The sequence below is a fragment of the Eretmochelys imbricata genome, chromosome 9 (assembly GCF_965152235.1).
Source record: "Eretmochelys imbricata isolate rEreImb1 chromosome 9, rEreImb1.hap1, whole genome shotgun sequence".
NCBI classification, from domain to species: Eukaryota; Metazoa; Chordata; order Testudines; family Cheloniidae; genus Eretmochelys; species Eretmochelys imbricata.
This window is the reverse complement of record NC_135580.1, coordinates 9,291,767-9,303,675: the sequence shown is the minus strand read 5'-3', so window position 1 is coordinate 9,303,675 and position 11,909 is coordinate 9,291,767. Positions and strand designations below refer to the sequence as shown.

Sequence of the window (11,909 nt, the reverse complement as noted above, 5' to 3'; positions counted from 1 at the left end):
CTCACCTTGCTGTATACTCTTTCCCCTTCCCTGTACAGTTCTACAGCCAGAGGGCCTACATTAGTCCCTGCTTCTTTGAGCAGGTGGAGAGTAAGTTACACATTTACCCAGAAGCAGCCCATAGCTCTTTAAGGGGACTTGAGGCTGTAACAAACCCCAATTCCACAAAGGGCAACAGCTCTAGGTAATGCCAAACAACTTTGTGGTTTTCATAAAGTGTCACTAGCAATGCAGCAGCAAGGAATAAGATTCCCATATTGTGATTACAATCACCTTCTTGCTTACTGACTGCTCAAGTAGTCATTTGACTATATAGTGCAGTGGTAGAGCAAGTTAAGAGTAATAATGCTAGTTTTATTCAATATGCCTCTTAAAGAAACATTCAAAACAGGTTCTCAAACTCCACTGCAGTACCTTCTGACAAGATAGACCCCAGGAGTGGGGAACTGAAGTCTGAGCCCAGCTGCTCCCAGGCAAGGGGAGCTGCAATCCTGAGCCCTGCAGCTAAGGGCTGAAGTCCTCAGCCTTTTGCTCTAGGAACCTCATCACAATCTGGGGCCTACAGACCACATAAGGGGTTCATAAAGGTTGTCATTGCTGGAGACCCATGGTTTACAACATGGTGGCTACAGCCTAAGATTTCCAAAGGGGTATGTACCTCCATTTGCAATTTGGAGGTCCATAAATGAAAGATTTAAAACCACAAGCACTTGTCTGGACTAGGTTTTTTTAGTACCAGTTTTACATAGCTGCACACTTGCAAAGCCCTACACTTAACAGATGGCTCTATCACAAGATATTTAAATTTGAGATTAAAAGCCATACCTATGTAAGCTATTTTAGTGTGATGCACTCTAATAAGCATTTGCAGATGTACAAATTAACTGCATGAGGCAGAGAAGGAAAAGCTTAGGACTTACCCATAGGCAGTGGAGCTCTTCCCCAGTGGGAAAAAAAAACTAGTCTTTAGAATGTTTAGCTACTTATTAGCAAGTAATTTAAAGAAAAGAAAAAGCTTTAACCTGATTCTCAGGCTACTTATGGAGCCCTTTAGTAGCTGCAGAAAGGAAGGTTAGGGTAACCAGCATTGGTGATTATACTCAAATGCAAAACTTAGGCTAATCTTATTTCTCCTCCCAACACTAGAAATCTGATCAAAATGAGGATTACCTCCACTCAATGACAGACACTGTCAGTCAAAAACTTTTACACTTTGAAAGTGAATATAGAAGTATTTTATTTAACATTCAAACTTCATTAAGACATGTGCAATATGGCAATTTTACTGGGTTTAACCCAAACTAAGACAAATAGTATGATTGCTTGCTTGGGCTTAACAGGGTCCAGATCACACTTACCACTAATTAAATACTTTATTGAATAAATACATACCAAACAAAAACACATTTTAATACTCTTTATAAAAAAGTAGATATTTTAAAGGCCTTTCCAATTCAATCTAAAGTATAAGTAAAACATACAATAAAGGAAGGTATGCTAGTTTAACATAATTGGCTGATTTTATACAGCACTTATATCTTTTAGTCCATAAGTAAATTATCAAATGATAAAGAACATCTAATACAACCACTTCTACTGAACTAGGAAATAAATTTCTAATGAAGAAAAAATTTACAGACCCCATGACTTTCCACCCAACCCCAACAGTCTAACCCTAAAGTGGATAAAGCCAATGGCTTTCCCCACAAGAGCTCACGACAAAATGTCGTTTTGCTTATCAAAAATCTGTATTTCAGATCCGTTATGAGCATTGAGACAAGATTCAATATATCCCCAAAGAAAGAAGCACAATGCACGTTGTGAATCGCCTATTCAGCAACAGCGAGCACTGCATTCAAAAAGCTCTCATCCCAGGGATTAAATGAGATCAGCCACATTCATTGGCATCTCCTCCACTGTAGTATTGTAGAAAGTCTCAATATCCCGAAGAATTCTTTTGTCCTCTTCAGTAACAAAGTTTATAGCCACACCTTTCCTGCCAAAACGACCACCTCGTCCAATTCTGCACAGAACAGAAGACTTTTTTAAAATGTGTTTTTCTAAACGATACCCTCCTATAGGAATTTGAGAGACATTTTATGGCCAGTATTATATAGGACAACAGACTAGATTATCACAATGGTCCCTTCTGGCCTTATCTGCCAAAGGCCAGTTTATCCTTATTTACAGTACTAGATACTAAGTGGTATTTGGCTAAGAAAAATGAGCAGTTAGTGTCAACCTTAAGAAATATCCAACCTAGAGAGCAGTAGAGAAAGATTACTGTTGTGCTGCAAAATAATCTCAGTGTAGCTCTTCTTGATGTTGTGATATGAAGTGCAAAATCATTTCAACCCACCCACTCTTGCACCTTTGAAAATGGCTAGCAATGAGACTTACATCCAGCCACCCTCATCCATTTCCCAAGCATGGGCAGAGCTTGATCAGCCTAGCACAGGTAAAATGTTCAAGAATGCTAAAAAATATCAAAGTCAGCAACAGATGTACTCCAATTACATTCTGTAATGCAGAACAATAAATGTTCATATTTCATTGTGAAAACAAGTATTTTTAATTTAAGATGCTGTTTTCAGTGGGAAAACTTATCAGTTTGACAAGCCCAACCTAAACATCACTGCTTTTGTATACCAGTTTTAGGTAAGACACTGATTACACCACCACATTAGTTTGAGTGAGTTGACAGCCCACCACAGTTCTGCCTTCCTTCATGGAAAACTGGACAATGTGAAACACCTTTTCTGTAAAAGCTAAAATACACAAGAATGGCTCATGACAAAACTTAAAGTGAATAATCATGACAAAAGAAAACAAATATATAAATACCAACTCGCTCTTTATTCAAACAGTGTGCCGCTTACGAATCCACGTCCTAAATTAGGTCAACGCCGTTTCTGAGCACCATCTTGTGTCATCAACTGCTGCTATCGACTCCTGTATTGTTTTACATCAAGTAACAGAGTACAATTTACTTCATTTAAGGACAAAGCCACTAGAAGTATTTAACTAAAGCTAGGGAAACAAAACTGAAATTGCTACCAGAAAAAAAAACCACAGAAGAAAGAATCCCACTGTAGAGGAACCACCAAGAAATAAACAATGAAGGCACAAAACATAGCACAATTAGACCTCGGAAGTCAACATATTCTTACTATACCAGCTGAAGTTGCTAATATGGAAGCCTACTAGCTGAACAGCAGCAGCAACTCAGGAAAAATTAGCTATGGCCTAAAGCCATAAGATGTGGTGGACAATCTTTTCTAACTGCAGTGTTCATGCCAAGTCTAGTTCCTGATTTTTGGCAATATCCGAGACTCCACAAGATATACTGCAGGAGGTACTAATTCAGCAGCAGATGCCAATTGGACTACACCTCAGCAATGAATGTATCAGGTAACAATGCTAAGACGGACTAAGACATCTAAGTTTTCCCACTGCTTTGTTTCATTGACTAACCAAGAAGCTCTGCCCCTCCCCCATTTCAGAAATGTTGTGGAAACAGCTGTACCAGTCAGTGCTTAGCGTTCGATATTTTAGATAGGTTTGCCCTTCTTGGAATGGCTGGATACACACACTATTCCAGTTCTCTCCCCCGCCCCCCACCGAGTGGAATAAGAAAACCCAGAGCAGTGGGTGGGTTTGTCCAAGTTATGCAGATAGAAATATGTACAAAATAGGACGCAAGTTCTTGTGATTTAGTCTGAAGCAGTGAAAAATGGGAGAAACATTCAACGATGTAACACTGCAGCAACTAACCTGTGAATGTAGTTTTCACGATTGGTCGGCAGGTCATAATTTATAACCAACGAAACCTGTTGCACATCAATGCCACGAGCCTGGAAGCCAATACAGACTCTTTAATACAAGCCCACACATTTTAGAGAAAGAAATTTACTCCTTGTTTTGTTGACCACATTATAGTGATGAACTACAACTGTGTAGTAGCCCATAGTGGAGTGTAGTCTTTACTCTTCCAAGAGCTTAAGTGGTTTGGTTACAATAACCTTCACCAAGTCAAGAAGCTTTTGGCAGCAAGTGTGAACATGCTAAACTAAAACACTGGGGAGGTGCAGTATTAAGGTAATTGGATGTTGGGGGGCATGGATCAGCATTCACATCGCACTACCAATCAGTACCCAGCCCAAGCTGGGGAAGCTAATGATCCAACCAGTGGACTGAATTCGGTGATGAATTCTGGTCACATGCCACCTGAAGCACATTGCGCGTATGCTAAAAAGATTGGATAGTTACCAACAAGTCAGTAGTGATCAAGACACGGCTTGATCCTGATCTAAACTCTCTCATGATAACATCTCGTTCCTTCTGGTCCATGTCACCATGCTGGAGAAATCAAAAATGAGAACTTTTTACAATCTCAATATTCCAGAACAGAAAAAAAAAATCTGTTTTCTTATTTTAACGTGTATGAGACCAAGCGTCCCCATCTGCTATGGGATCAAGGCAGGCAGGGATAGTATGAAACATTTTGCTTTGAGCAGGGGGAACGACAATACAGCACTTCACAGCTACATTGTAACTTAACCTGCTTCTTGCTTTAGTTCTAGGCACCAAAAACTGGGGCTGTTTAGAGTTTCTGAATCCATCTATTTAAACGCTTCTTTAGTGGGAACGATTCTATCATTGCACAACTGAAGTGGAGATACATAAAGCAGTCCCTACAAGGTCACAAGCATGAGATGTCTTAGATAAAATGAAGAATCAACTCTCACCAGAGCAGAGACCGTGAAGTCCCTTGCATGCATTTTCTCTGTAAGCCAATCCACTTTTCTCCTTGTATTCAGGAAAATAACAGCCTGTGTAATGGTCAGTGTCTCATACAAGTCACAGAGAGTATCCAGCTTCCATTCCTAAATGAATTTGCACATATTTAGGAAAAAGTGCCAGGTAATTCAATTTGTATTATCTAACAAGTTCAGTTACTAAGAAAAATCTAAATATGGGAGGGCAAGAACTACAAAAAACCCCCATAAAATTAACATTTCAGTATCTAAGATTATGTAGCTACAACATGAAAAATAAGCATTACATGCATGTTTCCATGTAGATTATTGCACCAAATCTTAAGACATAGGACACTGGACATTAAGAAAGAGGTCCACCCAAGTCATTTTGGATCTAGTGCATATTTATTCTTCTTCTTATGTGTACTCTGCTAGCATTACTACAAAAACCAAGGCTCAGCCCTGGTTTCTGTAATTTTAGCACAGTGCTTGAACAAGAAGGTGGAAAGACAAGAGATCTTCTAAATACTTCCAGCCAAAGGAAATAAAGTTAGCACCTACCTCTCTTTCAACATTAATATAGAATTGTTTGATGCCCTCAAGGGTCAATTCTTCTTTCTTCACCAGAATACGTATAGGATCTCTCATGAACTTTTTGGTCACTTCCAAGACATCCATAGGCATTGTGGCTGACAGCAATACAACCTAAGAGATACAATTTTAGAAGTATTTTCTTACACTACAAATTGAGAAGAAAAACACCAATATTCAGGTACTGTACTAACCCTAATGAGACCAACACCACCAACATCCAAGAGAGCAGTTTGTGCAGTGAGCACTCAAAAGCAGAGAGACCACAGTTAAATATGATCATCAATTGATAAATATTGAAATTAATCTAACACTGGTAAGTGAAGACAGATTACAAGTACGAGACCAAGCGTCCCTGTCTACTGTGGGATCAAGGCAGACAGGAATAGTATGAAACAATTTATTTGAGCAGGGGGGAACGACAATACAGCACTTGACAGCTACATTGTAACTTATCCTGCATTTCTAACAAGCTATTCATTTTAGTTATAACTAAATTCTGATGTTACCTGAATATTTGTGCTTAACTTTTGAAAAATTTCATAGATTTGATCTTTAAATCCACGGCTCAACATTTCGTCTGCTTCATCCAAGACAAACATCTTGATCCATTTAGGTGCTAGGAGAAAGGGAGAAGAAGTGTTTCATAAACTATGCTAAGGACAACGTTTAGTGTATCTGAAATGGCTGTGAATCACTACCTCATCCTTGACAGGAGTGATCAGTATAAACTTTTATCATCATTTTTAAGTCAGTCCCGAAAGATGGTAAAACATCATTTCACTCTCCTTTAAGTTTCACACCCTGTAAGTTATGTATCCAATGTAAAGTTTCAAACATCCTTAACTTCTCCCCAAACTGGTGAACAGTAATATTTTAAATGGAATGTTCATGTATATATCTATTGCCTTTAATATGTATTTCTTCCACAATTATTTATTTACTTGGGAAGTTGAAACCCAGAAATTACAAAGCCTGCTTTCTGTATTGTCAGTTGAAACCATCAAGAAGCTTCCACCTGTGAACAGACTGGTTGCTGAAGAAATGAAACTAAATTCAGTACTTACAAAGATATCGTCTGTTTAACATATCAAACACCCGACCTGGAGTTCCAACCACAATATGTGGAGCCTCAGCCTGAAGCTTCTGCATCTCATTACGAACATTTGTGCCACCAATACAAGCATGGCAAGTTGCACCCATATAGTCTCCAAGAGCCAAAATTACCTTTTGTATCTAAAATAAAAATCCTTAAGTCAGTACTTCCAGTATGTTAACTGGTTTGTTTTTTTCTAAAGTTCCAAAACACTAATTCCTATAATTCACTGTTCAGTTCTAAACAAGGACCATGCACTTGTCTGGTATGGAAACTGGGTCAAAGTTACTGCTAATCTCCCCAAAATTTAAAATATTCACTAAAGAGCAAAGCCCACCAATGGCATCAACATAGTAATTTATTGGGTTGGACTTATTTAAGCTAGTTCTTTCTTCTTACCAACAGAAGAGTCAATCCCATTATCAATTGAATCCTAGATCTTTTCCTTAAGGTATCTTAAGGAATTTTCCTTTAGAGGCCAAACTGCAAAGCGCCAACAGAATTGAGAAAACTATCACTGGTGTTGTGCACTAGCAGAACAGCTTGCAAAGTTATGATATTTTGTCCTCAGGCATTCAGAGTACACAACTATGCAGTAAACTCAGTTTTATTAGGCAAGACTCAATCATCTTCAGTGTTAAGGCGAAATGATGTATAGCATCACCTGCAAAAATGCCCAATTCTGTTCCCAGTGAAGTCTCACTTTGCCACTGCCTTCACTGAGAGTAGAAATATGATTAGTAAACAATCTAAAGAGAGATCCACTAACCTAGGACTGATCTAGTACCACAACTTTTCCTAGATTCCAAACCCAAAATACCTTTGTAACAGTCAAAATACCAGAAGGTATCATCTTTGGGCAACTACCTCCAAGCACAGTTGACTAATCTTTGGTCTGAGGTAGTAAAAATATTCTCACTTAAGAGTGCTAAGCAAATTTTATATGGTATAAAACCAAATTGCAAGACATTTTAAAAGTTTGATATCTACACTTTCACTTATCACATCATTAAACCTTAAATCATTGGCTTCTTAGAGCCACTTTAACAGTACAGGATTCAATGTAGTCTGGACCTCCATTTTAAGCAGAATAAAGTACTGAACCTTTTGAGGGTGAAGTAAACATGCAACATAGCATGGGTCAGATAAATACACAAGACAATGAACTGATCACATGTGCACTGCAGTTTTCATGTTGCACAACTGCACAAAGTTGTTTTCAACAAGTGCATTTTGTTTCCACTCAGAACATATTGTTTTAATATCATATTTTTAAGATTTCACCATTTGCTGGGAGATGCCCTTTCAGAACTACACAGCATATTAGCTGTTACCTGCACCTTATCCCAGCATCACCTCCAAACAAGTCACATCTGAACTCCCTTCATGTGGGTAGGGAAAACCTAAAACAGAAGCTATTCCGTTTCCCCATTACACTCAAAGTGGCAAGGATTCTGAATGGATATTAGTTACAGACCCCTTTAAGAAGTCTGTTAACTGTCCTACACAGTTGTGAAACCTGAAACCTATGCAATGTGCAAGCAGCTTTTTTTTAACTACACTATCAATACCTGTTGAGCCAGTTCTCTGGTAGGGGCCAATACTAGTGCTTGGGTCTCCTTGAGATCAATCTCCAATTGCTGCAGGATGGAAATAGCAAATGTGGCTGTCTTGCCAGTACCTGACTGAGCTTGAGCAATCACATCATACCCTAAAAAAAGTAGGATATATATTTACTGCTCCCACACAAGTCATTCATATTTAGATTAATTCTATTCTTTTTTAAATAAGTGATCAGCAATTAAGAGCTCTCTCCATTTCAGGTCAGTCCCGAAAGATGATATACCATCATCTCACTTGTTCCAGCAAAGATTAAAAATGTGCTATCACCACACTTTAAAAATAACTACTTAGTACATACATTTAAAAAGATCTCTTTTCTAGTTAACTTGTGTTGTCACCATTAGCAGACAGATGCACCAGACTTTTGTGCTTGCCTACCTTTGATACATGGAATAATAGCTCTCTGTTGAATAGCTGAAGGCTTCTCAAAACCATAAGCATAAATACCCCTGAGAAGCGATTCTTTTAAATTCATATCATCAAAATTGTCAACAATTTCATTCCAATTACTCTGTAAGAAGGAAACAAAAGGAAGGTTATTACACAGATTACCTACCTCCATACTTGATTTGAGTCTAAAGGATATTATGCATTTGCTCACCTCAATGATACCATCAGGGTCCATTCCCTCTGGGCCGCCATGGTCTCTGTTGCCAAGAAAGAAAAAACAGACTGTTAATACTCTTTGCAACTAACAACTTGCATGTAGAACAGGACCTCAGTATCTTGAATATCATTAGCATGGCCCGCACCAAATTGGAACTTGAACCAGTGATGGATTGCTCTAGCAAATACTTCGGTATTTTCCCAGCATGAGAACTAGTCTCCCCTCCTCATTCGCATAAAAGCCATTACTCCAACTTTCTGTGCCAGGCTCAGTCACCAGTCACAACTCCTAAACTACAGAGTAAGCGCTCCAAAACGTCTCTACCGTGCGGCAGACCCCGGAGCAAACTACAGGCGGCAGCACAGCACGCTTCCCCGCAGCAATGCGGAGACAGCAGGCCTCCACATGCAGCACTTCCTCCGCCACAGGCACAGGGCGGAGACCACAGCTCCCAGCATGCCCCCGGCAGCAAAAAAAAGAAGAAAAAAAAGAAGGCTCAACATGCGTCGAGCTGTAGCCCCCACCGCGGAGAAAGCGGAAGAGCTGCCCCCTGTAGACCACCTCGTCCGCAGCGCCGGGAGTGAAGCGTTTTCCCCAGCTTCTATGCGGCGCGCCCCTCCTCCCTCAGCCAGGGAGAACAAACTCTCGCGAGAGCTCCCCCCCCCCCCGACATTGCGCATATCGGAGACGCTAAACAAGCGGAGGAACGCGCCCGGCGAGCGCCGCGCCCCTCCCGCTCTGCGTGAGAATGGACTCGCCCGAAGCCGGGCTCATGAAGGGCCGGAGTGAACCAACGGGGCGGGGACGCCGCGGTTAAAAGATGACGCGTCATGGCCGGCTCCTCTCGGAGCGAAATCATGCTGGCCCGCACGGGTGGTTGGGGGGAGGGGGTGGTCCCCGAAACGGACCAGCTGCGGGAAGCACTGGCCTACAAGGGAACAACTGGACTGAACCATCTGGGATGGTACTTCCCCCTAACGGCAAAGAACACACGCGCTTCCCCCGCCCCCGCGTTAGTCTCTCTGCCCTTTAAAATCGCCTCAAGAGGGTAAAAAAAGCCACGAAGGCCCCGACTAGTCCCCCAATACCTGCTATAATCCGTCGAGCCCCCTGACATGTTCCGGTCTCCAACCCCTACTGCTGTTCTGTCCTCAACTGAAAAGGCAGCGCCTCCGCCGCGCCTGGTTTATATAGCCATCCTGCCGCCGGGACTCACTCCGCCTTTCGCCGCGGAGGGATCTGTATATCCACGCAGTCCGAGCCACAAATATGCCCCGTTTAGGACTCGCCGGTGTCACGGATGTCCCCACTCAAACTGGGTATGCTGTTTCCCGTGGGGTTCGTAAGGCTGCAAAGGCCAGCAGAGCGGGGCGGAGATTGGAACTATTTTGTGTGCCGCGAAGGCGGAAGGATATTGCAGCAGTTGGAAAGTGACAGTGCCCTCGCTCCTTCCTTTTCCTGCTCGTGCCCCCACCACTCGCACCACGGGGTTTCCCTGGCCGGCCCCTGCTGCAGAGTGCGGGCAGAGACTCAGCTCGGGATGGCGCGGGGGGCTGGGTCGTCGGAGGGGGGGAAGCTCGGCAGGGAAGAGCGGGAGAGAAGGGCAGCTCGGCGACGGGCCAGAGGAGGGGAAAGGGTAGCTGAGGCCCGAGGAAGGGGCAGGGAAAGACAGGAGGGAAGCTGAGGGGATGGGAGAAAAGGGGGCATCAGGTGAGGATGGTTAAGGGATCAAAGCCTGAGCATCAGCTGTGAGGAAGGCAGGGTTATCACGTGGCAGGATTTTATCACCAGTTGGTGTCAAACCCAGGCTCCAGGAGTCATGGGATTATGTGAGACTCTTCGCGCGTGCCCATGCACGCAGGCACACACAGTAAGCTTCTAGCTCTTGTGTTGTGGGGACAAAGCTGGAAAACCGCCCTCTGAAAGTCTCCAGAACAAGACTGGCAGTAAAAGAACTGCAAATAGAGTCAAAAGAAAAAACCCTTTGGTGATTTTTAGATCAACCTTGTGATTTTGGGATTGTGGGGGGAGGTGATTCAGAGTTTTGAATGTCTGGAGTAGGCAATACTGGAGAGGGACCAGGGGAAGGAGAAGCTGTGGTGCTCTGGAGAAAGGGACGGGTGGGAGCAGCTCAGGGAACAGGTACCAGGGATGCAGGAGTGGGGTGGAATACGGGAGAAGATGGAACCTACGGGAGAAGATGGAACCTAGGGGAGACAGTTGCAGATAGGGAGATGTTGCTGGCTATATTGTTTGGCTAGATGGTGATTTCTACTGCCATACCTCTGTTTAATTCATGTGCTCAGATACTGTGGTGATGGGTGCTGTATAAAAACCCGAAAAGGTTAAATACATTAGCTTCAAACACTGTTTTACTGGTGGGCAGCATCGAGATTTATGTTTGGTTGATTGTTTTTGAGGTAGCAGAAACTGGTGACGGGATTGTAAAGGAGAGTTAAAACGTGGGTAATGTATTCTAGATCAGTTCTTCTCAACCAGGGGTCCGAGGCTTCCAGGGGGGCCGTGAGTAGGTTTCAGGGAGGCCGCCAAGTATGGCCAGCATTAGACTTGCTGTGGCCCAGGGTAGATATGTAAAGCCCCACCATATGGGCTGAAGTGTGGGCCCTAAGCCCTGCCACCTGGGGCTGAAGCCAAAGCCTGAGCAATATAGTTTCGCGTGGGCCCTGTGGTATGAGGCACCAGACAATTGCTCTGCTTCTATCCCCTAACTCCGGCCCTGGCTTTTGTACGCAGAAAACCAGTTATCGTGGCACAGGTGGGCCGTGGAGCTTTTATAGCATGTTGAGGGGGGCTCAGAAAGAAAAAGGTTGAGAGCCCCTGTTCTAGATGAAGGTTTATTTGGGGGATGTTTGTGTGGGAGTTAATCCTTGCTGTTGCTAGGATTGCTGCAGATTTGTTCGTATGTGATGGAAACGTTGTGACAGATTGCAATTGACAGTCTGACAATGTGAATACTAAATTGTGTCAGGAAATATTGTTTTGATTATACAAACTAAAATAAAACAAGGTAATACATTAAATAAATTTTTTTATTGTGCAAGCTAGATCAAGATGGTCAATGGTATTATGCTAGTTTAGGGGTTCTCAAACGGGGTCGCAATGTGGGGTGTCATGAGCTGTCAGCCTCCACCCCAAAGCCTGTTTCACCTCCAATATTTATAGAGTTAAATACAAAAAAAGTGTTTTTTAATTTATAAGGGGGGTCACGCTC

At 42.5% G+C, this 11,909-nt stretch overlaps 1 protein-coding gene and 5 non-coding genes across 8 annotated transcripts; all 6 read right to left on the bottom strand.

Moving 5' to 3' along the window:
- Positions 1 to 1,220: 1,220 nt before the first annotated feature.
- On the bottom strand, positions 1,221 to 9,913 carry EIF4A2 (eukaryotic translation initiation factor 4A2). 3 transcript variants are annotated; one of them, XR_013347128.1, is made up of 12 exons: positions 9,766 to 9,913; positions 8,672 to 8,717; positions 8,449 to 8,581; positions 8,019 to 8,158; positions 6,419 to 6,587; positions 5,861 to 5,970; positions 5,322 to 5,465; positions 4,749 to 4,886; positions 4,270 to 4,359; positions 3,775 to 3,854; positions 2,845 to 2,952; positions 1,887 to 2,023 (listed from the first exon to the last, which is right to left on the bottom strand). XR_013347128.1 is itself a non-coding variant. In XM_077826605.1 (11 exons), exons 1-11 carry the CDS (start codon positions 9,792 to 9,794, stop codon positions 1,879 to 1,881), a joined length of 1,224 nt encoding a protein of 407 aa, XP_077682731.1. In that variant the 5' UTR covers positions 9,795 to 9,912; the 3' UTR covers positions 1,221 to 1,878. The 3 variants fall into 3 exon arrangements, 2 of the variants coding, with proteins under 2 accessions (XP_077682731.1, XP_077682732.1); XM_077826605.1 differs by lacking the exon at positions 2,845 to 2,952 and having other exon boundaries at positions 1,221 to 2,023; positions 9,766 to 9,912; XM_077826606.1 differs by lacking the exons at positions 2,845 to 2,952; positions 6,419 to 6,587; positions 8,019 to 8,158 and having other exon boundaries at positions 1,221 to 2,023.
- Positions 4,440 to 4,567, bottom strand: LOC144270699 (small nucleolar RNA SNORA63). The gene has a single exon (XR_013347205.1). It is a non-coding gene; the product is annotated as a small nucleolar RNA SNORA63 (small nucleolar RNA).
- LOC144270719 (small nucleolar RNA SNORA81) lies at positions 5,083 to 5,263 on the bottom strand. The gene has a single exon (XR_013347225.1). It is a non-coding gene; the product is annotated as a small nucleolar RNA SNORA81 (small nucleolar RNA).
- Positions 5,687 to 5,814, bottom strand: LOC144270700 (small nucleolar RNA SNORA63). The gene has a single exon (XR_013347206.1). It is a non-coding gene; the product is annotated as a small nucleolar RNA SNORA63 (small nucleolar RNA).
- Positions 6,067 to 6,137, bottom strand: LOC144270723 (small nucleolar RNA SNORD2). The gene has a single exon (XR_013347229.1). It is a non-coding gene; the product is annotated as a small nucleolar RNA SNORD2 (small nucleolar RNA).
- LOC144270721 (small nucleolar RNA SNORD2) lies at positions 8,236 to 8,306 on the bottom strand. The gene has a single exon (XR_013347227.1). It is a non-coding gene; the product is annotated as a small nucleolar RNA SNORD2 (small nucleolar RNA).
- Positions 9,914 to 11,909: the final 1,996 nt, after the last annotated feature.